This window comes from Myotis daubentonii, chromosome 3 (assembly GCF_963259705.1).
Source record: "Myotis daubentonii chromosome 3, mMyoDau2.1, whole genome shotgun sequence".
Taxonomy (NCBI): Eukaryota; Metazoa; Chordata; class Mammalia; order Chiroptera; family Vespertilionidae; genus Myotis; species Myotis daubentonii.
This window is the reverse complement of record NC_081842.1, coordinates 66,731,367-66,759,365: the sequence shown is the minus strand read 5'-3', so window position 1 is coordinate 66,759,365 and position 27,999 is coordinate 66,731,367. Positions and strand designations below refer to the sequence as shown.

Sequence of the window (27,999 nt, the reverse complement as noted above, 5' to 3'; positions counted from 1 at the left end):
AACCAGCCCTCGGCCCCCCCCCCCCCCCGGGAAAGGGGCCACGTCTGCCGCTACTCACCCCAGGTTCCCTGTCCCAGGTGATTGGAGCCTGTCGGCAGGAGGGTGGGGGGGTTGGGGGGGGGGGAAGAATTGGGAGGTTGGCCAACAGGCCCCATCAGCGATCAGGGCCTGTGGGCTGCGGGCAGCTCCTGTGTTGAGTGACTGCCCCCTGGTGGTCAGTGCGTATCATAGCGACTAGTCATTCCAGTCACTTAGGTTTTTATATATATAGATAAGAAGCAAATTTTAATTCAAATTTCAGATTTCATTTCCAGATTCATTCACTCAGAAGACTGAGGAGTCAGCTCACCCATATCACTACTAGAAAAGCCAAAGCAAACTAGCAGTGGCTGGGGGCACAGATGGGTCCAGGCCTCCAGATAGGATGGATTCCCCTGTGCTCAGGCCTGACCACCACCAATGTGCACCCTCAGGTGTTTTGGAATACTCAATAGTTCCAGAGCCACTGGTAAGGAGACTGAGGACAAAAAAAGTCAGGGACAGAAGAAAGATAGTGGGAAAGGCATTGGGGAAAATAAAGAGAAGGAAAGAAACTGTGAAAATAGGAAGAGGACAAGGAGAATGAAGGGTGAATAAACTGATGAGGTAGGATAAAAAGCAGCCTAAGTCACATTCACAGAGGTATAACCTGCAGCATTACTTGATTTAGTGGGGCTCTTATAATATGAAGCATTATTGTTCATCTTTAATCCTGGTTTTCACAACCAAAACTACTAGTCTTACTTTTCAGTATTAACTTGGTCAAATGTGTAAATAAGAGTGGTTATCACTGGTACACATTACTGAGCTTATTATTAACTAGAATTCTAAAGGCAACATTTTATGCATTTTGAGCTTCATAATCATTTAGTTGAATGATCTATGCACTAGATAAATTTGAATTTTGATGATATTTGATTTAATATACCTTTGTGTGGCAGAATGGGTTGCTATTCCCTATAATAGGATTATATACCCATACTAGAGGCCTGGTGCACAAAATTTGTGAACAGGGGAGGGCCCTCAGGCTGGCCTGCACCCTCTCCAATCCAGGACCCCTCGGGGGATGTCTGACTGCCTCTCACAATCTGGGACTGCTGGCTCCAAACCCCTCTGCCTCCCTGCCTGATTGCCCCTAACTGCTCCCCTACTGGCTGATTGTCCCTAACTGCTCCCTGCTGGCCTGATCGCCCCTAACCGCCTCTGCCTCACCCTGCACCCAGGACCTAGGATTCCCTCCTCTGGCTGGTCGCAAGAACCCGGGATCTGGGCTTCCCTCCTCTGGCTGGCCACAGGCACCCAGGACCTGGGCCAGCTTTGCCCAGGCTGGCTGCAGCCACAGGGGACTGTGGGTGGGTGGCTTTGCCCAGGCTGCAGCCGGAGGCGCTGGTGCCCAGGACCGTGAGGCAGGCGGTTTGTCCCTCTCCTGGGCCACAGGCACAGGCGCTGGCACACAGGAGCGCGGGGTGGGCGGCTTGTCCCTCTCCCAGGCCGCAGCCTTGCTGGTCCCCATTCCTCTCTCACAAGCTCATTTGTGCCTGGTTGGTCCCCATTCCTCTCCCCCAGTGTCCAGTGTCTGAGCCGTTACGGCATGAGGGTGTGATGACCATTTGCATATTAGCTCTTTATTGTATAGGATTCTTTGTGTATGATTTCATAGTATCTCCCAATGGAGTAGATGAGCCTCTTTTACTTCTTTTTTTTTTTAATATTTTTTATTGATTAAGATATTACATATGTGTACCCTCTACCCCCCCCCCCCCCGCTCATCCCCTCACCCCCCCGTTGTCCGTGTCCATTGGTTAGGCCTATATGCTTGCATATAAGTCCTTTGGTTGATCTTTCCCCCTTGCCCCCACCCTCCCCTACCTTCCCTCCAAGTCCCGACAGTCCAATCAATGCCTCTCCGTCTCTGGATCAGTCCTTGTTCATCAGTTTATGTTGTTCATTATATTCCACAAATGAGTGAGATCCTGTGGTATTTATCCGCTCTCCAGTTCCATCCATGCTGTGGCAAATGGTAAGAGTTCCTTTTTCTTCTTCCTCTTCTTAAAGAATACCTTTCAGCATTTCATATAATGCTGGTTTGGTGGTGATGAACTCCTTTAGCTTTTTCTTATCCGTGAAGCTCTTTATCTGACCTTCCATTCTGAATGATAGCTTTGCTGGATAAAGTAATCTTGGTTGCATGTTCTTGCTATTCATCTCTTTGAATATTTCTTGCCACTCTCTTCTGGCCTGCATGGTTTCTGTTGAGAAATCAGCTGACAGTCGAATGGGTACTCCCTTGTAGGTAACTGACTGTCTTTCTCTTGCTGCTTTTAAGATTCTCTCTTTATCTTTTGCTCTTGGCATTTTAATTATGATGTGTCTTGGTGTGGTCCTCTTTGGATTCCTTTTGTTTGGGGTTCTCTGCGCTTCCTGGACTTGTAAGTCCATTTCTTTCACCAGGTAGGGGAAGTTTTCTGTCATTATTTCTTCAAAAAGGTTTTCAATATCTTGCCCTCTCTCTCCTTCTGGTACCCCTATAATTCTGATGTTGGTACGCTTGAAGTTGTCCCAGAGGCTCCTTACACTATCTTCATATTTTTTGAATCTCTTTTCTTTTTTCTTTTTCGGTTGGGTATTTTTTGTTTCTTTGTATTTCAAATCTTTGACTTGATTCTTGGGATCCTCTTGTCTGCTGTTGGATCTCTGTAAATTATTCTTTATTTCAGTCAGTGTATGCTTAATTTCTAGTTGGTCCTTTTTCATGTCCTCCATGGTCTCACTATACTCCTTGAGGGATTCATTAAATTTATCGGCGGTTTCCATAAAATTCTTGAAAAACCTTATAAACGTGGCCTTGAACTCTATATCCAGTCGTTTGCTTTCCTCCGTTTCTGCCATTTGTGACCTTTTTCTTTGTCTCCGCATTTTGGCTGCTTCCCTGTGTTGATAGAGTGGCCCTGCACGCCAGGTGTCCTGTAGGGCCCAGTGGCTCAGCCTCCCCAGTTACCTGGGGTAGACACTCTTGGTGCACTCTTGGTGCCTTGGTTGTTGTAGGATCACTGGGAGGAATTGACCTCCAGGCCAGTTGGCTGTGGGAATCAGCTGTGTCTGAAGTGGGAGAATGGTCCCCCTCTGACCACTGGGTGCAGTGGCTCCTGGATCTAAGGAGGTGCTAATTCAGCCCCTGCCTGAGGCCACACAGCAGGAGCCACGAAGAGGCTCAGCTGTGAAGCAATGCAAGCCGCTGCGGGGCCTTGGGCCTTCTCTTGGAAGTTCCGGGTCTGCCTGGCTGGGCTGTAGTTAGGTACATTCACATGCAAAAGCCTCTGCCACAGCCTGGGTGGGGCGGGGTCTCAGGGAGTCAAAGGGCGGTGAAAGCAGCTATGGTGATTCTCCGCACCCGGAGCCACGCGTCTCAGTGTCCCGGTAACGGCTGCAAGCACCTCTGAGGGAAAGCCGCCCTCAAGTTCGCCCGCTGCCGCCTGACAGACCAGCCTCTCCCCGTATGAGCCCTGGGTCCCCAGAGACCCGCTGGAACCGGAGTTCAGAGCAGTCGGGAGCTTGTGATTCAAAAAGACAGCCGCGTCCTCAGGCGCCACCCCCTTTCCGCGCTCGCTCGAGCCGCCGCCGTACCTCTGCACTTCACCTCCGCACCTCTGCACCTCACCTCCGCAGCTCCCCTGGCTCTCAGCGTGCCCCTCTTTTCTTCTAGTTGTAGAAATTACACTCAGCCAGCCTTCCTGTTGTTCTGGACGATGTTTGCTCCGACCCTTGCGGTATTCTTCAATTGTTGTGTGAGGCGACAATTTCCCGGTGTTTATCTATGCCGCCATCTTAGTTTCTCTCCCTCTTTTACTTCTTAGTGACTTTTAGTTTAGCGCTATGATTTGCTCTGGCCAACAGAATGTTAGTAAACACAATACAAGCAGAGGTTTCACGTGGGTTTACAGAAAAGGGTTTGGCCTTTGTACCTCAGACATTTGCCAGGTGAAAAGCATGCCCTGAATAGCTGCTATAGCCAGAAAGAGTGACTGTGGAGAGACCTGAACCCAATCCACAACTGGTCCACAGACGTGAGTAAGAAATAAATGCCCGAGAGAACCAAGATGGCGGCATAGGTTAACGCCGGAGTTTGCTGCTTTGAACAACTACTTCAAAAGTGAAACCAAAACACGGAAGGGACATCACCCAGAACCACAGGAAGGCTGGCTGAGTGGAAGTCCTACAACTAGGAGGAAAGAGAAACGCACACGGACACTCAGAGGAGGCGCAGTGCTGAAGTCAAATTCTGAGGTGCGGAGTGCGTGGAGCGGGCTGGCGGCGGAGGGCGCGGTTGTTGTTTTCAATCGGGAGGGAGTCGCAGACTCTGAGCTCCAGATCCGGGCGAGTCTCTAGGGACCCAGACTCAAACGGGAGAAGCGGGACTGTCTGGCTTCGGTCAGAGCGAGTGCAGCTTTCTCTCCCAGCTTTGCAGCGGGTGCTGGGACTCAGAGAGGCAGAGCCCCTGGGGACAGGACTGAGAGCCGCCATAACTGCTCTCTCAGGCCCACCCTGTTGATCCTGTGTGACCTGCCCCGCCCAAGCCCTGCACAGAGGCATTTGCCAGATAGCCTCAGGCAAAGGCTAGATTAGCACCTCCCTAGAGGACAGAAGTTCTCTCACTGCTGACACAGCTGATTCTCATAGCCACTTGGCCTGGAGGTCAAACCCTCCCTGGAATTAGCTACAACAATCAAGATTTATCTATAAGACTGCGAACAAAGACCACTAGGGGGTACACCAAGGAAGCATAACAAAATGCGGAGACAAAGAAACAGGACAAAATTGTCAAAGGAAGAAATAGAGTTCAGAACCACACTTTTAAGGTCTCTCAAGAACTGTTTAGAAGCCGCCGATAAACTTAATGAGATCTACACGAAAACTAATAAGACCCTCGATCTTATATTGGGGAACCAACTAGAAATTAAGCACACACGGACTGAAATAACGAATATTATACAGACGCCCGACAGCAGACCAGAGGAGCGCAAGAATCAAGTCAATGATTTGAAATGCGAGGAAGCAAAAAACATCCAACCGGAAAAGCAAAATGAAAAAAGAATCCAAAAATGCGAGGATAGTGTAAGGAGCCTCTGGGACAGCTTCAAGCGTACCAACATCAGAATTATAGGGGTGCCAGAAGATGAGAGAGAGCAAGATATTGAAAACCTATTTGAAGAAATAATGACAGAAAACTTCCCCCACCTGGTGAAAGAAATGGACTTACAGGTCCAAGAAGCGCGGAGAACCCCAAACAAAAGGAATCCAAAGAGGACCACACCAAGACACATCATAATTAAAATGCCAAGAGCAAAAGATAAAGAGAGAATCTTAAAAACAGCAAGAGAAAGAAACTCAGTTACCTACAAGGGAATACCCATACGATTGTCAGCTGATTTCTCAACAGAAACTTTGCAGGCCAGAAGGGAGTGGCAAGAGATATTCAAAGTGATGAATACCAAGAACCTACAACCAAGATTACTTTATCCAGCAAAGCTATCATTCAGAATTGAAGGTCAGATAAAGAGCTTCACATATAAGGAAAAGCTAAAGGAGTTCATCACCACCAAACCAGGATTATATGAAATGCTGAAAGGTATCCTTTAAGAAGAGGAAGAGGAAGAAAAAGGTAAAGATACAAATTATGAACAACAAATATGCATCTATCAACAAGTGAATCTAAGAATCAAGTGAATAAATAATCTGATGAACAGAATGAACTGTTGATTATAATAGAATCAGGGACATAGAAAGGGAATGGACTGACTATTCTTGGGGGGGAAAGGGGTGTGGGAGATGTGGGAAGAGACTGGACAAAAATCGTGCACCTATGGATGAGGACAGTGGGTGGGGAGTGAGGGCGGAGGGTGGGGCGGGAACTGGGAGGAGGGGAGTTATGGGGGGAAAAAAAAGGAACAAATGTAATAATCTGAACAATAAAGATTTAATTTAAAAAAAAAAAAAAGAAAATTGAAAAAAAAAAAAAAAAGAAATAAATGCCCGAATTATATATATGTCACTGATATTTGAGGGCTGTTTGTTATGTAGCTTTACTGCAGCAGAAACCTGACTAACAGACCTATGGTAATTATTTTTCTCTTTATTACACACTGTTAATAGTGAGAGAGGCCTCTATTTGTCTTATCTGTAGGTCTATAATAAAAATTTACTCTAGCTTTTTTCAACCTATTCAATTACAGAAATCTTTCTCTACCTTGGAAGACCAAATCTAAACTTTTACACAAAACAAATAAATACAAACACTCACTTCATTTATCTTTCTGGCTTTTCAATCACCAGACAATACTCAAATCTAATTTTATGCTATTTGAAAAGTCAATTTTCTAATTTTGAGGGGTAAGAGTATGACACTATACCTGGATGTTTTGCTTGCTTTGCATTCTCAATCTCTTCCAAGGCTCCAGACCTTTTTTCCTTAGCAACACCCTTTCATAATGATCTTTGGCTATTGCTTCCAGCTGCTGGTTCCTCTTAATTCTCTTCTGCTGCTCCAGTTCTTTCTGAAAAAAATTAAGAAGTAAAAATGGTGAGGAGGGACCAAGATGACAACATAGGAGGCTCCTGAACTTCCTTTTTCCTTCAGATGCACTGAATATACAGCCACCCACAGAGAATTGCCTCTGGAAGAAATCTAGAAACCAGTTGAATGACTTCCATATTGGGGGAGTAAGAAAATACCCACATTGAAAGGCTAGGAAACACTTTTGTCATAAACTCATAGTTGGCACAGCACCATACAATAGGGAGCGAACTCCCAACTCCCAGCTTGCATTTGGACTGCACATCTAAAACCCCAATTTTTAAAACAACCACCCAAAACACCTGGATTTGAAAAACACTGGAGCTTATGTCCACAAGACACACAGAACTATAGCAAAGAAACAGTTCTTACTGGCTGTAAACTTCCCTAACATGGGGAAAGAAACAGATATCCAAATCCAAGAAGCCCAAAGAAAATATATATATATATATATATATATATATATATATATATATATATATATATATATATGTATGTGTGTGTATATATATATATATGTATATATATATACACACACATACACACACACACACACGCACATATACACTAGAGGCCCAATGCACAAAATTTGTGCAAGGGGCTTGGTCCTCACAGCCCCAGCTGCCTCGGCCCTAGCAGCACTAGCTGCCTTGTGGCCTCGAGGCCCTGCTGCCCCCACCCATTGGTCGTTCCGGGAGGTCGTTCCAAAAGGTCATTCTGCCATCCGGTCTAATTAGCATATTAGCTCTTGATTGTATAGGATGACTCTAAAGAGACACACACCAAGACACATTATAATTGAACTGTCAAAAGTTAAAGACAAGGAAAGAATCTTAAAAGTAGCAAGAGAAAAGCAACATGTTACATATAAGGGCAATCCCATAAGACACAAATGGATTTTTCAGCAGAAATCCTGAAAGCAACAGGGAGTGGAGTGATATAGTCAAAGTGCTGAAATAAAAAGGACTGCCAACCAGAAATGCTCTACCCAGCAAAAGTGTCCTTTAGAATTGAAGGATAAAGGGTTTCCAGACAAACAAAAGCTGAAAGAGTCTATCACCATTAGATCAGCCTTATAAGAAAGGCTAAAGGGACTTTAAGTTGAAACAAAGGATGCTGATTGGTAACATGAAAACATATGAAAGTATAAAATTTGCTGGTAAAGGCAAATTCAGAACACTCTGATATTGTAAATGGTAGTAAATGAATCACTTATAACTCTAGATCAGCGGTTCTCAACCTGTGGGTTGCGAACCCTTTGGGGGTCGAACAACCCTTTCACAGGGGTTGCCTAAGACCACTGGAAAACACATATATAATTACATATTGTTTTTGTGATTAATCACTATGCTTTAATTATGTTCAATTTGTAACAATGAAATTGGGGGTCACCACAACATGAGGAACTGTATTAACGGGTCGCGGCATTAGGAAGGTTGAGAACCACTGCTCTAGATAAAGGTTAAAAGACAAAGTGTTAAAAATAACTATAGCTATGATAAACAATGTAAAAAGATATATATTATGACATCAAATACATAAACAGTGTAAAAATAGAGCTTTTGTATGCATTAAAAGTTTTCAGCTTAAAATAGACTGTAGCTGCAAGACATTTTATGTAAGCCTCATGGTAACCAAAAAATATAAACCTATAGTAGATATAAACACACAAAAAAGAGAAAGGAATCAAAGCATAACAACTAGAAGACTCATCACATCAAAGGAAGAAAGAGAAGAACAAAAAACTATAAAACAGCAAGGAAATAGTTAACAAAAGACAATATAAGTCTACACCTATCAATAATTACTTAAATGTACACAGACTAAATTCTCCAATCAAAAACATACAGTTGCCCTAACTGGTTTGGCTCAGTGGATGCAGCGTCAGCCTGCGGACTGAAGGGTCCTGGGTTAGATTCTGGTCAAGGGCATGTACCCTGGTTGCTGGTACATCCCCAGTAGGGGGTGTGCAGGAGGCGGCTGATTGATGTTTCTCTCTCATTGATGTTTCTAGCTCTCTATCCCTCTCCCTTCCTCTCTGTAAAAAAATCAATAAAATATATTTTAAAAAAAAACATACAGTGGCTGAATGTATAAAAAAGAAGACCCAACTGTATGCTGCCAACGAGAGGCTCACCAGCTTTAAGAACACACACACAACCATTTGCAACAGCATGGATGGAACTGAAGAGCATTATGCTAAGTGAAATAAGCCAGTTGGAGAAAGATAAATATCACATGATCTCACTCATATGTGGGATGTAATGATCAACATAATTTGATGAACAAGAATAGATCCAGAGACAAATGGCGTGGGAGGGGTGGGTTAGAGAGCAACCAAAGGACTTGTATGCATGCATATTAGCATAACCAATGGACACAGACACTGGGGCGGTGGGGGCTTGCCTGGGGTGGGAATGGCTGGGGGGTGGGGGTGGGGTCAATTGGGGAAAAAGAAGATCTATGTAAAACTTTAGACAATAAAAAAATTCAATAAAATATAAAACAATGAAGAAAAAAAAGAATACACACAGAATGAAAATGAAGGGGTGGAAAAAGATATTCCATGAAAATTTAAACTAAAAGAGAAAGGTTATCTATACTTATATCAGACAAAATAAACATTAAGCCAAAAACTTAACAAGAGACAAAGAAGGTCATTATATCAGGATAAAGGGGTCAACTCACCAAGAGGCTATAACACTTGTAAATATTTATGTACCCAACATCAGAGCACCTAAATATACCAACATACTGAATGGAGAAATAGACAACAATACGATAACAGTAGGGAACTTCAATAACTCACTTTAAACAGAAAAATCAATAGGGAACATTGGACTTAAACTACGTGTTAAACCAGATGCACCTAATAGACATATACAGAACATTACATCTAACCGTAGCAGAATGCACATTTTCTCAAGTGCGCATGAAACATTCTCCAGGATAGATCATATGTTAGGCCAGAAACAAGTCTTAATAAATTTAACAGATTAAAATCATATCAAGTGTCTTTTCTGACCATAATGCTATTGAATTAGAAATCAATTATATATTCATTCTTTATACAGTAAATCTCCCAAATTGATTTCATTCACTTCCAGAGCAAGAAAAATATTGACATGTTTTTGACTCCCAGATTCCTTTCTATAATCTTGATGTCTAGACTTATATATTCACCTGCCTATCTGACATATTTACTTGGATGTCTAATAGGCATCTCACATTTAACATGTCCCTCTTGTAGAGGCCTTTCCTCCTCAGCATCCAGCAGCTCAAATATCGCCTTCCAGAGAGACCTTTCCCATCTTGCTTCCCCTATCAGACCTTCCCTTCTCTACTTCTTTCGCTGTCACATATTACCTGTTTTCCCCAGCTAGCATATACATTTTTTAGGGCAGGGCTTTTGTTTGTCTTCTACACTGCTCTATTCTAACACCTAGAACAGTGGTCGGCAAACTGCGGCTCGTGAGCCACATGTGGTTCTTTGGCCCCTTGAGTGTGGCTCTTCCACAAAATACCGACTTCTGCGCATGAGCCACCAAGTTTCAATCGCACTGTACGTGCGCGCCCGCACGTGGTATTTTGTGGAAGAGCCACACTCAAGGGGCCAAAGAGGCGCATGTGGCTCGCAAGCCGCCGTTTGCCGACCACTGACCTAGAACAATGCCTAGTACATAGTAGATTCTATAAAGATATTTGTTAAACAAACAAATATGCTTGTTAAGAAATTATGGAAGACTTAAAATCTTACCTGGTCTTCTCTGATAAATTTATCTTTTTAACCACAAACTTCATCAACTGTCTATCAATCAAAAGCATATTTATATAGCCATAAAAGTCATTGTCTGATAAGGGTTACTAGAAAGTAAGCTTTTAACAAAAATGAGCACTGAGATGTTAGGAGGGGTTTAGATTTTTATTTTTAAAAGGTCCTTGTGTGAGACCTGTGAATGGCCAAGTTACTGCTGCACCTGACACTAAAGGACACTAAGCCACCATTGGACTATCACTGACCATCCTGTCCCAGGTGGTACTTCCTGCCATTACCAGTGGCTCCCTCTCTGAAGAATGAAGCACATCGAGGTCCAGGGGAATTGCAGGTAACAAGGATCTTTCAGAGAGGACAGCCAAGTCTTGATCCTGACCCTGGAGGACTTTTTCCTCAATATGGAGGACAAATAGGTCATGAGCTTTTTCCTGAGAAATTCTTCCAGTTCCTTTATCCTAAAACTGATATCACAGGATTTATCTTGCATTTTCTATCTAAATAAATATATGTGAGTTCCCTAGAGACCTTCTTTACCATATCAACAGTCGGGTTGATTATCTATGTAATTAGAAACTGCCAGACTGGTTTGGCTAAGTGGATGGAGCGTCGGCCTGTGGACTGAAGGGTCCCAGGTTCGATTCCGGTCAAGGGCATGTACCTTGGTTGCGGGCACATCCCCAGTAGGGGGTGTGCAGGAGGCGGCTGGTCGATGTTTCTCTCTCATCGATGTTTCTGGCTCTCTATCCCTCTCCCTTCCTCTCTGTAAAAAATCAATAATTAATATATATATATATTATGGTACCACTTTTGCACAATTTGCTGATAAACTTAAGCAAAAATGTACCCAAGTAAAAGAGGTGAAGCAGGCTTCCATCAAGCACATACAGAATATGACTGACTTTGAGATGTCAGGCACAGGTTCAGAAATGTAATTATCTTTTTGATGTCCAGAAGAATAACATTGCTATGGCCTTGAAAGTCGCTGACTGTGAATGGCTCTATAAAGTATAAAGGAGGTAAGAATCACCTCAAAAAAGGAATAAGACCACAAAAGATAAACTGGGTGGAGAAACATACTGTGCGGAGCATCTATGCTAGAGCAAAAGGAGATAAAGGCCCAGGGCATTTTAGAGCTAAAGCTCTTGGCAAAGAAAGCTGTGAGATAAATGCATCTATCTCAATTGAGACAGCTACCAACGATTGAGTTACTTAATAGAAACTAGTCTATGTGACAACATCTTTTTGTCTATTGTTGGGGACTGAAATTATATTTCATGTTTCCTAAAAAGGAAAGATTTCAGCTTGGTATAGTGAGAGAAATTAAATAACTTAATCAGTAATGTATTTCTCATCCTTCTTGCCTCGCACAAGTTGTAGTCTTCCAGCAAGAAAAAGCTGGACAAACAGCAAATTAATAACTTTTTATGAACCAATCAGAGATTGAAGCCATTACAAATCTGGAGAGACAGGCACCTTTAGGGAGACATAGGACCCAAGCATTTGCTTATCTGAGGCAGAAGCCACCATACACCATATGAGCCAGTAAGACGATTAAACTAGAAATTTTGGCGAATTGCTGGAGGCCAAGGGTAGGCCAGCATGAGAAAGGTGAAAGCTCCTGGGGTCATAGTTATAGGGAGGTTCCCCCGCTTTGTGCAGGCCATTGTTCTAGGAACTCCACCAGGCTCTCAAAGAGAGGATCAAGGAGAGTCCAGAGAAGTTCCCACCATGGTTCCGCTGGCAGGGAGAAAAAGCAACCACTGCAAAATCTGCCCAGACCATTCTCCCTTAGGAAAAAGAGACTTCATCTGCAAGTGGCACCACCTGCGGGCACTGGTGGAATGCCACTGCAGCTGTGGGAAGGGGACTCTGTCTAGGCCACTGCCCTATCTCACCTAAGTGGAGGGGGAACCTCACAGAGTGATGGCCTTTCTGGTCACAGACTGTACACTGGATACTAAAAGAGGGGAACAGAGGGCAGGGAAAATCTCTACTTCTAAAGTAGGAGCAGAAATTCTCCTGAATGCCCAATATTGTGCACTCCAAAGAGTGAGATTTAATCAGAACATTAGAGAATGCTACCCCTTGTTCATACCCTACTCAGCATGCTAACAAACCTCCAGTAATAACAATGGAGTACAGCTGAGAGAGCTGCTAAGAGACAGATTCTCTCTGGAGAATAGTACAAAGGGAAGACCTAAGGCCAAAAGAGGAGACAAAACAAGTCACTAGAGGAAATTGAAGTGTATGGTACCCACAGCAACAACAAACCTCAACAATAGTAATCATTAACACACTTCAAAAACAGCCTAACTCTTGGCTAGATTATCACACATCTCCACACTAAAAGCCTGTTTATCTCAGTTTCTATTGTCCTGTACAACATGTCTGGCTTGCAAATATATATATACTAGAGGCCCGGTGCATGAATTTGTGCATGGGTAGGGTCAGGCCAGCGGGGGTGGGGTGGGGGGGAGGGTGCAGGGGAGCTGATTGGGGCCAGGCCAGCCGGGTGGGGCCGCAGTGTGTGTCATAGTGACTGGTCGTTCCGGTCATTCTGGCGTTCCAGTCAATTGGCTTTTATATATATAGATATGTTGGTATGTCAAATATATACAGGGTTCCCCCCAAAAGGTATACACACTTAAATAGCTGATAGCTCAATTTTGAAAATAAATTGTATTTTAATAAATATTGCCTTTATAATTATTAAAAGTTTGTGTATATCATTTTTTGGGGGGCACCCTATATATATGACATACCAAAAGACAAAAAATAAAGCCTGAAAAGGTAAAGCAATCATCAAAAGAAGAATCAGATATGATAAAGATGTTGTAAATATCAGAGAGAGGTAATTTTAAATAATCTATGATAATAGTGAAGGCTATAATGGAAAAGGTAGTCATCATTCAATATCAGACAGGTAATTTTAGCAGAGACATGGACAAATATAATAAAAGTAAAATGAAAACATCAGAAATTAAAAACAGGGTAACAGAAGTGAAGAGAGCCTTCAATGGGCTCTTCTCTAGATGTTACCCAGTTAAGGGAAGAATCAGGTAACCTGAAGTTAGGGCAATAGAATTTATACAAACTGAAAAGCAAAGAGAACAAAGACTGAAAACACAACAGATCATCCAAAAGCTGAGCGACAATACCAAACAATGTAACACAAGCATAAGTGGAATCCCAGAAAAATGGAGATGAAATATTTGAAGAAATGAGTAAACATATTATAAAATAACTGACCACATATCTAAGAAACTTAGAGACCACTAAGCAGGGGAAAACAAACAAACCACACATACAAATATTATATTCAAAGTGCTGAAAGCCAAAGGTAGAAAAAAATCTTGAAGGTAGCTGGGGGGGGAAAACTCACCTTACCCATTGTTATGGTCTGAATATGTATTTCCAGATAGATACACTGAAGCCCTAACCCCCAGTGTGGCTGTATTTGGACATAGGGCCTCTAAGGAAGTAATTAAGGTAAAAATGAAGTCTTAAGGGTGGGATTAGTGTCCTTATATGAAGAGAAACCAGAAAGCTCGCATGCTCTCTCCTCCTCTATGTGCATGCACTGAAGAAATGCCATTGGTGGACACAGCGACAAGCTAGGAAGAGAGCCCTCACCATAAACCAACCATGCTGGACCTCTGATCTCAGACTTACAGCCTACAGAACTGTGAGAAAATTAATTTTTGCTATTTAAGCCACCTACTCTGAGGTATTCTGTTATGGTAGCCTGAGCAGACTGACACCTATAAAGGAACAAAACTAAGAATTAAAGAAAACTTCTTGGTTTTCTTGCCAGAAACCAGCCAAGCAAGAAGACAATGAACTAACATCTTTGAAGTGTTGAAAGAAAAAACTGTCAACCCAGAATTCTATATCCAGCAAAAATACCCCTCAAAACATGAAGGAGAAATAAAGATGTTCTCAGATGAACAAAAATAAAAGGGAATTCACTACTAACAGACTTACACTACATGAAATGTGAAAGGAAGTTCTTCAGGCAGAAGGAATAAGATATAGGTTAAAAACTTAGATCTACACAAAGAAATGGAAGAAATAAAGGTAAAACATAATCTTCAGCTTATTTTTAATTACACTAAAATATAACTAAAGCAATAAAAGTAACAAGGTATTGGGCATATGTATGAAATATATAAAATACATGAAGTATATGACAATAATGGTGAGAGACTGCAAGGCAAGGATGTCTCCTCTCACTACTCTTACTCAACCTTGCACAGCAATACCTAGCTGGTGCAATAAGGCAAGAAAAATAAATAGAAGTCATACATATTGGAAAGGAAGAAATAAAGGTGTCTTTATTAGCAGACTACATGGTTGCCTATGTATAAAATTCCAAAAAAATCCACAAAAACCTCCTAGTAAGATTGCAGGATACAAGGTCAATATATAAAAATAAATTGTATTCCTACATGCTAGCAATGAATAAATAAAATCTGAAGTTTTAAAAAGACACCATTTACAATAGTACCACAAAAAGGAATACTTAGGTATAAATCTAACAAAAAATATATAAGATCTGTTGGAAAGAAATAAAAACACTTATGAAATAAGTAAAAAAATCTAAATAAAGATTCAATATTGTTAAGATGTCTATTCTTCCAATTTGATCTATAATTCAATATGATCACAAACAAAATTTTAGCAAGAGTTTTTATACATATCAACAAGATTAGTCTAAAATTTATATCAAATGGCAAAAGAACTAGAATAGCAAAAACATTGTATAAAAGAATAAAGGGGAGAATTCACATTTAATATATTCAAGATTTACTGTAAAGCTACAGCAATCAAAGACAGTCTGGTACTATTAAAGAAATATATATAAAGATCAACAGAACAGAACAGAGAGCCCAGAAATAGACCTACATAAATACAGTCAATTGATATTTGAAGAGAACCAAGATGGCAGCATAGGTTAACGCCGGAGTTTGCTGCTTTGAACAACTACTTCAAAAGTGAAACCAAAAAACGGAAGGGACATCACCCAGAACCACAGGAACGCTGGCTGAGTGGAAGTCCTACAACTAGGAGGAAAGAGAAACGCATACGGACACTCAGAGGAGGCGCAGTGCTGAAGTCAAATTCTGAGGTGCGGAGTGCGCGGAGCGGGCTGGCGGCGGAGGGCGCGGTTGTTGTTTTCAATCGGGAGGGAGTCGCAGACTCTGAGCACCAGATCCGGGCGAGTCTTTAGGGACCCAGACTCAAACGGGAGAAGCGGGACTGTCTGGCTTCGGTCAGAGCGAGTGCAGCTTTCTCTCCGAGCTTTGCAGCGGGTGCTGGGACTCAGAGAGGCAGAGCCCCTGGGGACAGGACTGAGAGCCGCCATAACTGCTCTCTCAGGCCCACCCTGTTGATCCTGTGCGACCCGCCCTGCCCAAGCCCTGCACAGAGGCATTTGCCAGATAGCCTCAGGCAAAGGCTAGATTAGCACCTCCCTAGAGGACAGAAGTTCTCTCACTGCTGACACAGCTGATTCTCATAGCCACTTGGCCTGGAGGTCAAACCCTCCCTGGAATTAGCTACAACAATCAAGATTTATCTATAAGACTGCGAACAAAGACCACTAGGGGGTGCACCAAGGAAGCATAACAAAATGCGGAGACAAAGAAACAGGACAAAATTGTCAATGGAAGAAATAGAGTTCAGAACCACACTTTTAAGGTCTCTCAAGAACTGTTTAGAAGCTGCCGATAAACTTAATGAGATCTACACGAAAACTAATAAGACCCTCGATCTTATATTGGGGAACCAACTAGAAATTAAGCACACACGGACTGAAATAACGAATATTATACAGATGCCCGACAGCAGATCAGAGGAGTGCAAGAATCAAGTCAATGATTTGAAATGCGAGGAAGCAAAAAACATCCAACCGGAAAAGCAAAATGAAAAAAGAATCCAAAAATGCGAGGATAGTGTAAGGAGCCTCTGGGACAACTTCAAGCGTACCAACATCAGAATTATAGGGGTGCCAGAAGATGAGAGAGAGCAAGATATTGAAAACCTATTTGAAGAAATAATGACAGAAAACTTCCCCCACCTGGTGAAAGAAATGGACTTACAGGTCCAAGAAGCGCGGAGAACCCCAAACAAAAGGAATCCAAAGAGGACCACACCAAGACACATCATAATTAAAATGCCAAGAGCAAAAGATAAAGAGAGAATCTTAAAAACAGCAAGAGAAAGAAACTCAGTTACCTACAAGGGAATACCCATACGACTGTCAGCTGATTTCTCAACAGAAACTTTGCAGGCCAGAAGGGAGTGGCAAGAGATATTCAAAGTGATGAATACCAAGAACCTACAACCAAGATTACTTTATCCAGCAAAGCTATCATTCAGAATTGAAGGTCAGATAAAGAGCTTCACAGATAAGGAAAAGCTAAAGGAGTTCATCACCACCAAACCAGGATTATATGAAATGCTGAAAGGTATCCTTTAAGAAGAGGAAGAGGAAGAAAAAGGTAAAGATACAAATTATGAACAACAAATATGCATCTATCAACAAGTGAATCTAAGAATCAAGTGAATAAATAATCTGATGAACAGAATGAACTGGTGATTATAATAGAATCAGGGACATAGAAAGGGAATGGACTGACTATTCTTGGGGGGGAAAGGGGTGTGGGAGATGTGGGAAGAGACTGGACAAAAATCGTGCACCTATGGATGAGGACAGTGGGTGGGGAGTGAGGGCGGAGGGTGGGGCGGGAACTGGGAGGAGGGGAGTTATGGGGGGAAAAAAAAAAAGGAACAAATGTAATAATCTGAACAATAAAGATTTAATTTAAAAAAAAATTGATTTTTGACAGAGGTATAAAGGTAATTCAAAACAACTTAATATTAGAAACCACTAAAATTACATGGAACACATGTTGGGAAATGCTACTTCAGAACCCTTATGTAATTTTTAAGGGAGGTAACTGGGCTGTTTCTAGAGATTTCTTAGGCTGTCTTAGCAAGGGATGAATTATAGTACATGCCTTTTGCTCCATGGACAAGCTGAACCATTCTGTGGATACTGAGTCAGCCTCTTTTCCCAGCCACTCCTACCATTACCCAATGGGCGCATAAACAAAGTGGCCATGGTGGCTATACACGGGCTCAGCCATGCAGACTGCCATTCTCCAAGGCTGACTGGCTATGGCCACTGCTGATCGCCCAGCCAGCCAGCAGCAGAGACTAACACTGAGTCGTCAAAATGGCACCGTTTTCTGGGTTGACCAGCCAGCGATCAGATGGCAGGTTGATTATCTTAGACTGTTTCCATCACAGAAGGAGCAGAGTTTTGTTTTTACCAGAATAGACACTCTGGATATGGATTTGCCTTTCCTCTACACAATGCTTTTGACCCAAACTACTACCCATGGACTTACAAGGTCTCATTTGTGGACTTACAGAAAGCTTATCCACCATCATTGTATTCCACATTGGCATGGCTTCTAATCATGGAGCTCGCTCACTTTACAACAAAAGAAGTGTGGCAATGGGCCTATACACATGGAACTTATGTGCTCTACCATCCTGAAGAAGCTGGCTTGACAGAATGGTGTCATGGTCTCTTGTAAATATGTTTTTAAATTGATTTTAGAGAGAAAGAGTAAGGAAGAGGGAGAGAAACATTGATGTGAGAGTGAAACATCAATTGGGTACCTCCTGTACACCTGCTACTGGGTATAGTGCCCCAAATCCTCGCCATGTTCTTTGATAGGGAATCAAATTGGTGGGTGTAGGGCTGGCATGATCTTGTGAAGGCTCAGTTGCAGTTCCAGTGAGGTGGCAATACCTTGCAGGTCTATGGTAAGGTTCTTCAGAGGGCTATTTATGCTCTGAGTCAGCATCCAATATATGGCACTGTTCCCCCCATAGTCAGGATTCACAGGCTCCAGGAATCAAGAAGTGGAAGTGGGATTGGCACCACTCATGATTACCTCCAGTGACCCACTAGCAAATTTTTTTCTTCCTTTTCCCACGACTTGATGTTCTGTTAGTCTAGAGGTCTTGGTTTCAACTGGGGGAATGCTTCTATCAGGAGACATAACAATGATTCCACTGAACTGGAAGTTAAAAATGCCACCCAATCATATTGGGTTCCTTATGACTCTAAATCAACAGGCAAAGAAGGAAGTGCTGACTGGGGTGAATAAACCTGACTACTACGCGAAACTGGAGAGTATACTATTCCACAGTGGAGGTAAGGAAGAGTATTTCTGGAATACAGGAAGCCCCTTAGAGTATATCTTAGCATTACTATGCCCTGGGGTTAAGGTCAAAAGAAAACAACAGCAACCCAATCCACACTGGGCTGCTCAGGAATGAAGGTTTGGGTCACCTTACCAGGTAAAAAACTGTGATTAGCAGAGGTGCTTGCTGAAGGCAAAGAGAAGAGTGGGTAGTAGAAGAACATAAGTTATAAATACTAGCTACGCCCACTTGGCCAGTTACATAAATGAAGACTGTAATTGTCATGAGTATCCATTTCTTATTTTGCTATGAATATATTTATCTGTATATGTATCTTTGTTTTCTTGCCTTTCTTATTCTCTTATTATGTAACATATGATGTATTGGCTTTATATCATGGTATTTAAGTATTATTCATTTTACATTATAGTATTTAAGTTATGGGATATCAAGGAGAAGAAGAAACATCACTCAAAGACTTTACCTCATCTTCTGGGGCAGAGGTTAGAGCAGCTGTGGGCAAACTACGGCCCGAGGGCCGGATCCGGCCCGTTCGGCTGTTCTATCCGGCCCTCGGAGCCGAAAGAGCGGAGGGTTCTCTTGCTCTCCCCTCCGCTCCTTCACCAGCAGCAGCGTTAACATGTATTAGTTCACACAAACGCTCCATCCATGCTTTTGTTCCGGCCCTCTGGTCCAGTTTAAGAACCCATTGTGGCCCTCGAGTCAAAAAGTTTGCCCACCCCTGAGTTAGAGCATTTCTGATTGTATGTGGGATAGTTGTATCATGTTAGGCAGAATTATGATGTTGTTATTTCCTTATTTGAAGATTATGTTGGTTTCATATGTGTATGGATAACAAGTTGACAATGAGGTTAACTTGTGATGGTTAATTTTATGTGTCAACTTGCCTGTGCCACAGGGTGCCCAGACTAAGATTATTTCTGGGTGTGTCTGTGAGGGTGTTTTTGGATGATATTAATATTTGAATCCATGGACTCAGTAAAGTAGATTGACCTCCCTAATATGTGTGGGCATCACCCAATCCTTTACAAGCCTGAATAGGACAATAAGGCAGAAGAAGGAATTTGCTGCGTCTGCTTCCTTCCTGTTTGAGGTGGGACATGGTCCTCTCCTGCCCTTGAACTGGGATTTGTACCATCAGCCCCCTAATTTCAGGCCTTCAGACTTGGCCTGGAATTATATCACTGGTTTTCCTAGGTCTCCAGTTTCTGGATGCAGACTGTGGGACATCTCAACTTCCATAATCATGTGTTGATTCCTTATAATAAATAAATATATATATATATATATATATATATATATATATATATATATATATATATACACACACACACACACACACACACACACACACATAATAAAGAGGTAATATGCAAATTAACCCTCACACTCTCACAAGATGGCTGCCTACACCAGGCTGGCTGGGGGGTTAGTGAGGTACGACCAAATGACTGAACAAGCAGGCTGTGTGGGGCGACCAGGAAGGCAGGGGGGTTAGTGAGGAAGGACCAAACGACTGAACAAGCAGGCTGCATGGGGTGATCAGGCTGGCAGGGGGTTAGTGAAGGACGACCAAACAACTGAACAGCAGGCTGCGTGGGGCGACCAGGCCAGCGGGGGGGCTGTGAGGGGCAACCAGGCTGGCAGGATGGCAGTTAGGGGCAACCAGGCTGGTGTGGGGGGGTGCAGTTGGGGGCGACCAGGCTGGCAGGGAAGGGGTAGTTGGGGGTGACCTAGCCAGCAGCGGGGGGCAGTTAGGAGTGATCAGGCCAGCACACAGAGGCAGTGAGGGGTGATCATGCCAGCGGGGGGGTGGGGGGGCAGTTAGGGGCGTCCAGGCAGGCAGGCAGGTAAGTGATTAGGAGCCATTGGTCCAGGATTGTGAGAGGAATGTCCGACTGCCAGTTTAGGCCCGGGATTGGGCCTAAACTGGAAGTCGGACATCCCCCAAGGGGTCCTGGATTGGAGAGGGTGCAGGCTGGGCTGAGGGGGATCCCCCTCTTGTGCACAAATTTCATGCACCAGGCCTCTAGTCTCCCCCCCCCCCCTCTCTCTCTCTCTCTCTCTCTCTCTCTCTCTCTCTCTCTCTCTCTATATATATATATATATATATATATATATATATATATATATATCTTTCTCTGGAGAACCCTAATATAATTTCCAATTCAAATCTCTTTCCTCTGAAAATGCCTCTAATTTCTCCCAAATCTTCATGGATCTTGCCTGCACAACTCTCTTGATCTCGTTTGGTCTGGGAAGCACAAAACAGCATATGCTATACTATACCATTACTATACCATCTTTTTTTTTTTTTTTTTACCATCTTTGATAGGTATGTATTTTAAGGACATATGTTTCCAACTAGAATTTAATGACCTTGAAAAAAAGAGTTTTATCTCTTACTTTTTTCTCCATGTATTTTCTTCCATTTGTTCATTTTTTTGTTCATTTATGTACTCATTCAACTCATTTGCTGAGTTCTACTCTATGCTCAGTACACTGCTAGCCAATACAATAGTGAGCAACTTCAGACTGCTCCTTCTACCCTTATGGAGATTACAGCTTAGGAGATGCAGATACGAATAAAACAACCATGGAATAGATGCATAATTAAAGCCCTAGTAATGCTTTGAAGGAAATATGCTCAGAGTCCACAGAGAGTGACCTAACCTAACCTTGGGTGAAGAGGAGGGTGGGCAAGACTAACCTGGAAGAAGTCATATTGAGCTAAAATGTAAAGAAGAGTAGATTTTCACTAAATAGAGAAAAAGGGTGCAGGTGAGAAAAGAGTGTTCTGAACAGAAGGTCTAGGGTGGGGAAAGTGCACAGGGTCACACAATTGACCAGACAGACACTACTAACCATTTTCTTCAGTCTCTTCTCTTCTCGTTTTTTCTCAAGTTGAGCCTCCTTTTCTTCTGCCTCCCTCTTCTGCCGCTCCTCCTCTTGGGCCTTTAACTGGGCCTGATCAAGATTAGAATTTGTAAAAATCAGCACCCTCAATTTGTATGGAAATATGATCCTTAAGTTGAGACTGAGAGAAGTATCTACCAAAGTGTCCACCCCGTCTCAGGAAGAAGCTTGCACTCTGTGATAAAAGTAGAAACCCAACCAACAAGTGGTCAGTTCTGTAACTTGAAAGTTTCTCCAAAGAATACTCTTCTCCTTGGGAAGATGAGACTAAGCATAAATAAGACCATTAACTTTTTATCATAAAAACTACTTTCTAGTTCCTCTTTTCACCTGTGAAATACTAAGTCCAAACTATATATAATGTGGGAAAATTTGTTCTTTCATTTCATTTAAAAAACCTTCAAAACTGTTAGTAGTATCTATTTTTTCTTAGTAGGTACAACATTTACTTCTGAAGTCCAGGTCAAAACTTCGAAAGATAAGAACTCCCTACTTTTGCAAACTTGTCAGGTTGGACATCTACCTATAACACACTAGTCTTGGTTATCTGTTAATCTTCCAATGTGCTAGTTCTCACTGATGTCTGTAACATTTCCTGCTACACAAATGATGTTGATGTTTTCCCCTTTATTTTCCTAAAATTGTTACAGAGTACAGGCCAGTAGGCCAAAAGCCATTTCCAAAGTTGGTAAAATTCTATTGCCTCAATAGGCTTAAACAAGCCAGGCTTAACTTTTTTTTAATAAACACTTATACAAATACTTTCTCTTGCCTCAGTTTGCATTCTTGATATATTACCAATTTTTCCTCTTCTTGTTTTTGTTTCTTCTCTGCCAAGATCCGCCTACGTTCAGCTCGCTGAGCTGCTCTCTCTTCCATGGCTAGAAAATAGTAAGAGTTCCAATATAAAAAATATAAGGAACACTGAAAAACAAATGTCTCCATTTTACAGTAAAATTTGGTGTTATTAAGGTTTTCTTTTAAGTTGAGTGTTCACAATCTCAGAAATATATGTATAAAATTTCTATAAAATACAAATATATAAACTATAGGTATGTATGTATATCCCCTGTAAGTTAAAGACCTATGATCTCATCCTCAACAATAATGAGCAATTTGCAGATTATGTTTTTACTTACATTTCTATTAGAATAATGTTTATTGGTTTAAATTAGATAATGTGCCTTGATGATACTTTTAGTATATGAAACTGAGAAACCATAATTTTAATTTGATAATTCCTTTAATGAATGTAGAAGATGTTAATTATACTTAACAAATACTTTGAGAATAGAATTACTCCCATTGAATCCACTAATTTTTCCCAAGTCATGATGCATACATCTGTATATGTAACAACAACAACCACAAACTAAAGTTTAGGGTCACAATGAATACATTTTAATCTAGTTTTAAGGCCTGGATATCCAGATGGGCAGGAAATGGAACTGTACTAAGCATTTGGAGAGCTGGCATCTGAACGGATTTGAGTGTCAGACTCCTGTTCTTGACAGTCTATTAAATATCAATCCAAAAGAAGCAAATGTGCAAGATGGCCTGATAATGTGACTGTCATCAGCCAGGACTTTCACAGGAAGTGGAGCATGGGTGGGAGGAGTACCAAGTTCTGCTCACCCAAGTCAGCCAATGGTTACTTTTGGTTCCTTGTGTCATATTATAGAGGAAGAACATTTAAGTCCAAGTTTTAAGAATTAATAAAACACTCACCAGGCTGTCTTACAGATATTAAGTGTCTGCTTTGCTGGAAAAGAATAGTGGGGTGCCACAGATGGCAGGAGTGAGGATGCCTTTAAGGAGGCAGAAGCAGACTAGAGGATTAAAGTGAGAGAACCCTGAGAAGTGGAGCCTCTGGTAATATGTCCCTTCCCATCTTTTCTGGAGCTAGACAGTCATTAAAGACTGCATGCAAGGTAGCCTGAGGTGCTAACTTGTTGATCAAATAATAAAAAAAGTAGTAAGTGGGCATTTTTAAATTATCCTCAGTGGACACAGATGGCATAAACTGCTGTCCTAGCAGTCAATGCAAAGACTGCTAATTTCTTCATTACAGGAATGAACTTCAGGCACAGTGTCCTTCCGATGACCTCAATTTTGGTGAGGGCAGCAATCTTGTCATAGGTGAAAACTCAGATTTATAAAACACAATCTAATTGTCAAAGTGCCTACCACACATACAAACACATGTACAATGGCTAAGTATACAGTGGAAACAATGAGCAGATTCATTGCTGGGTTCTAAGGAATGCTTCTCTTCCAACAGTATTGTTTGGTTTAAATAACGATGTCTATATTATCAACAATTCTATTAAATTAAAATGTGTGGTTTACAGATTTCATTACTAAAAGCCTATCATCAAGGCACAACTCATTATAAAATGATGTACTAACTTAACATAAATTGCTATAAATTTTAATGTTAACAAAATATAATAATAGGCGATATTGATCAATGTTTATTCTAGGCAGCTACTCAGAGTTTTCTCATTTGTGTATGTGTCCCATTTTTTAAAAATCACAATAAAAATCTCAAATTAGAGGAAAATGATACACCTCTCAGCAATTTTTTTTTTATTGGCTGGAAAGGCCCAAAGTTTGGCAGAAGAGGCAGGAGAAAAGTTGTGGAGCGCCCTGGTGTATTCCACTTCTCATGTGTCTACCCACCTTAGACTGACCAGGTTCTGCCAAGCTCAAAACCCAAGAGTGGCCTGAATTCAATCCCAGCCCACTCACTCTACTCCACCAGGGAGGATAACCACCACCAAGGCCAAACCAAGACAGCCCTGCCTTTAAGTATGGGATGGGGTGATATCAGCTTCCTTGGGTTCCTTCTGGGTCCAGAAAGATAATTTTGGGAGTTGCTTCTACTACCTTCAGTTCCAGGGGAAGCAACAGGAGAACTGGAGAAGGAAAAAAAAAAAAAAAGAATTCAGACCAATAACCAGCGTTGTTCAAAGCCCTTGCACCTGAGGAACTCAAAGAATTTTGAAAACTGTAATCCTTTCTCTCTGAGATAACCACGCATTATTACACCCACTGGATAAATTGGTGTAATAAGGCATGGAAAGGTTGAATGACTGGCCTGCACCTCCAGTGTGTGAAGCACTCCCACTCTCACCCCAGTACTTCAAATCAATAGTGTCACCCACTTATCCTACCATCTGTCACACATATTGAGTATATCTCAAGCACCTCTGAAACCATCCTAAATGGCTTTTAAGAAATTTGGACTCTTATTTCAGGCTCAAAAATGTTTACTTTTATCCAAAACAACTACAAATTTAAGCTAGATAATTGACCATTCTGAGGGACTGCTCCATTTGGACCAGATATTGTCTGACCTGACTTCTCAGCACTTAATATGATCAGAAACCCATTAAGTCAAGTTAAAGCAAGTAGGTATTTTTCTCTTTTATTGGTAAAAAGAACTCCTAGGCCAGTGATGGCGAGCCTTTTGAGCTTGGCGTGTCAGCATTTTGAAAAACCCTAACTTAACTCTGGTGCCGTGTCACATATAGAAATTTTTTGATATTTGCAACCATAGTAAAACAAAGACTTCTATTTTTGATATTTATTTTATATATTTAAATGCCATTTAACAAAGAAAAATCAACCAAAAAAATGAGTTCGCGTGTCACCTCTGACACGCGTGTCATAGGTTCGCCATCACTGCTCTAGGCAGTTGCTTGCCTTAAAGAGCTATTTATATCTGCCATGTACCCATCACAATGCATGGGCCTATTTGATCTGAGAGGGCACAAAAAAGGAAAGCAGAGATCACGGAGCCTGGAAGCCAGGTAGAGTGCAGGAGCCCGTCTACCACAAAGTGGAAAATTCCAAATAATGAGTCCAGAGTGTTCTGATGCAATAGACATACTTTGAAAGCACCTGGCAGGTTCTTTCAGGTTCTTCATCTCTGGGGTTTGACAGCAGGCGGCTGTGTGTGTCCATGAGGGCTGCATCGCGCTCTGCTGCCCACCGAGCCTGTGCCAGCCTCTGGCTTTCCTTCAGCTCCAGAATTGTTTTGTGCTGTTCCTGAAGTTTCTTCTTTTGCTTCTCAATCAGCTGCTGCTGGAAGACATGGCGATTGTGGAAATGGCCCATGCAAATGGGCTTTGCTTTCTGGCTGGTGGTTCTGAGCTTCTCGTTGCTATCAGGCTGCTGGGAGGCCTCAACATCCAAGGTCTTGTGCGGCTTATTGTCAGAGGTGTTCAGAGGGACATTCTGGAGGGGAACTTGCAAGGTGCCCTTTGTTGGTCTTCCTAGGTGGGGGCTAGGCATGCAATCACTCCTCTCTGAGGGAGGCTTTTCCCACAAAAGGGGCCCGGCAGTCACCTGAGAGAGAAGAAAAAGGTTACAGAGCAAAGCTGTTTGAAGGACTGTGCTGCTGAGATCCAACTTCAGCCAGTTAGCATCGTTCTGTTCAATGGCACAACCACCCCGCACCCCAGTCAGAGGTCCTGTGCGGCTGGCCTGGCTATCTCACAGGCCGTCAGTCTTCACCCTGGGAGCCACTCTTAGAATGTGCAATGCTGCTGGCCAGGAAAACTGTGTGTGTGTGTGTGTGGGGGGGGGGGTTGGGTGGGGGAGGGAGGGAGAGACTAGCTACAGCTGTACAAACCACTGACATGGGCCAGAACATTTGTAATCAGAAAAGTGTGCTCTCATAGATGTCTAATTTGGATAGTTCATTTGTAAATTAGACAAGATTACTCCAGATATATATCACAAGAATTTTAATCTGCATGAAGTAACTGAATTTTGCAGAAAATTGAAAATTCTGTGGCAAAGGATATAGTTTTTCTCAAGAATATTTGAAAACTAAAGAATACCTTTATAAATCTGTATATACAAAAGCCCAGCAACCAGAACGATGGAATGACTGGAATGACCGGTTGCTATGATGTGCACTGCAGTGGCCAACCGGCCCAACCGGGGCCCCAATCGGCCCCCCCAACATCTTGTGGCCCCTCCCCCTGGCTGGCCTGGCCCCCTATCAGCCCCCCAAACCCCAATCGGGACTGGCCGGCCAACCTCCCTCATCCCCTCCCCCACTGGTCCGGCCCGATCGGCCCCATCGGGGTGGGCTGGCCAGACCCCACTCTAGTCAATAATACTTATTAAAATAGCTCTTTAATAATAGTTATTTCATTGCTTCTCTTGCCACTAGTAAATTAATCACAGGGTATTTGTTTTCAGACTAGAGGCCCAGTGCACGAAATTTGTGCACTGGGGGAGGTGTCCCTCAGCCCAGCCTGTACCCTCTCCAATCTGGGACCCCCTCAGGGGATGTCCAACTGCCTGTGGGATCGGGCCTAAACCGGCAGTTGGACATCCCTCTCACAATCCGGGATTGCTGGCTCCTAACCACTCACCTGCCTGCCTGCCTGATTGCCCCTAACTACTTCTGCCTGCCAGGCTGATAACCCTCTAACTGCTCCCCTGCCGGCCTGATTAACATCTAACTGCTCCCCTGCCGGCCTGATCGCCCTCAACTGCCCTCGCCTGCCAGCCTGGTCGTCCCCAATTGCCCTCTCCTGCCAACCTGATCTCACCCCTAAGTGCCCTCCCCTGCCAGCCTGATCTCGCCCCCAACTGCCCTCCCCTGCCAGCCTGATCTTGCCCCCAACTGCCCTCCCCTGCCAGCCTGATCTCACCCCCAATTAACCTCCCCTGCTGGCCTGATCTTGCCCCCAACTGACCTTCCCTGCAGGCTTGACCCCCACCCCCAACTGTGCTCCCCTGCGGCATGGTTGCCCCCAACTGCCCTCCCCTGCTGGCCTGATCTTGCCCCCAACTTCCCTCCCCTGCCATCCTGATCTCGCCCCCAACTGCCCTCCTCTGCCAGCCTGATCTCGCCCCCAACTGCCCTCTCCTGCCAGCCTGATCGCCCCTAACTGCCTCTGCCTAACTGATCACCCCTAACTACCCTCCCCTGCTGGCCTGATCTTGCCCCCAACTGCCCTCCCCTGCAGGCCTGACCCCCACCCCCAACTGTGCTCCCCTGCGGCATGGTTGCCCCCAACTGCCCTCCCCTGCTGGCCTGATCTTGCCCCCAACTTCCCTCCCCTGCCATCCTGATCTTGCCCCCAACTGCCCTCCTCTGCCAGCCAATTTGGTTCTGATTGGTCAGTTTCTATGCCAGTCAGCGTCTCTGGGCCTATCAGCGGGGCCTGATAAAAAAGGCGGGGCTGATCAGCAGCCCTGGTGGAGGCCTGGAGAGAAATGGAGGCACAGCTGCTGACCAGGCCCAGAGCTAAGGAGAGAGGCAAGTGCTGATCAACAGCTGCCACAGAGGCTACGGATTAGACCAGCCATGGGCAAACTACGGCCCACGGGCCGAATTAATCGGCCCGTTTGAAATGAATAAAACTATTGAAAAAAAAGACTGTACCCTTTTATGTAATGATGTTTACTTTGAATTTATATTAGTTCA

General features: G+C 43.1%; 1 protein-coding gene and 1 pseudogene across 2 annotated transcripts in view; one reads left to right on the top strand and one right to left on the bottom strand.

The window, feature by feature from the left end:
- The window catches only part of CCDC191 (coiled-coil domain containing 191), an 84,753-nt gene that overhangs the window by 8,028 nt on the left and 48,726 nt on the right, over positions 1 to 27,999 (bottom strand). For both annotated transcript variants that reach the window (XM_059687801.1, XM_059687802.1), the window contains 5 exons: positions 25,441 to 25,898; positions 24,351 to 24,463; positions 22,344 to 22,426; positions 21,495 to 21,596; positions 6,447 to 6,590 (listed from right to left, as the gene is read on the bottom strand). In XM_059687801.1, the coding sequence (XP_059543784.1) occupies positions 6,447 to 6,590; positions 21,495 to 21,596; positions 22,344 to 22,426; positions 24,351 to 24,463; positions 25,441 to 25,898 (900 nt within the window). The remainder of the gene's footprint in view (positions 1 to 6,446; positions 6,591 to 21,494; positions 21,597 to 22,343; positions 22,427 to 24,350; positions 24,464 to 25,440; positions 25,899 to 27,999) is intronic.
- Positions 8,918 to 11,551, top strand: LOC132231846 (ATP synthase F(0) complex subunit B1, mitochondrial-like; annotated as a pseudogene).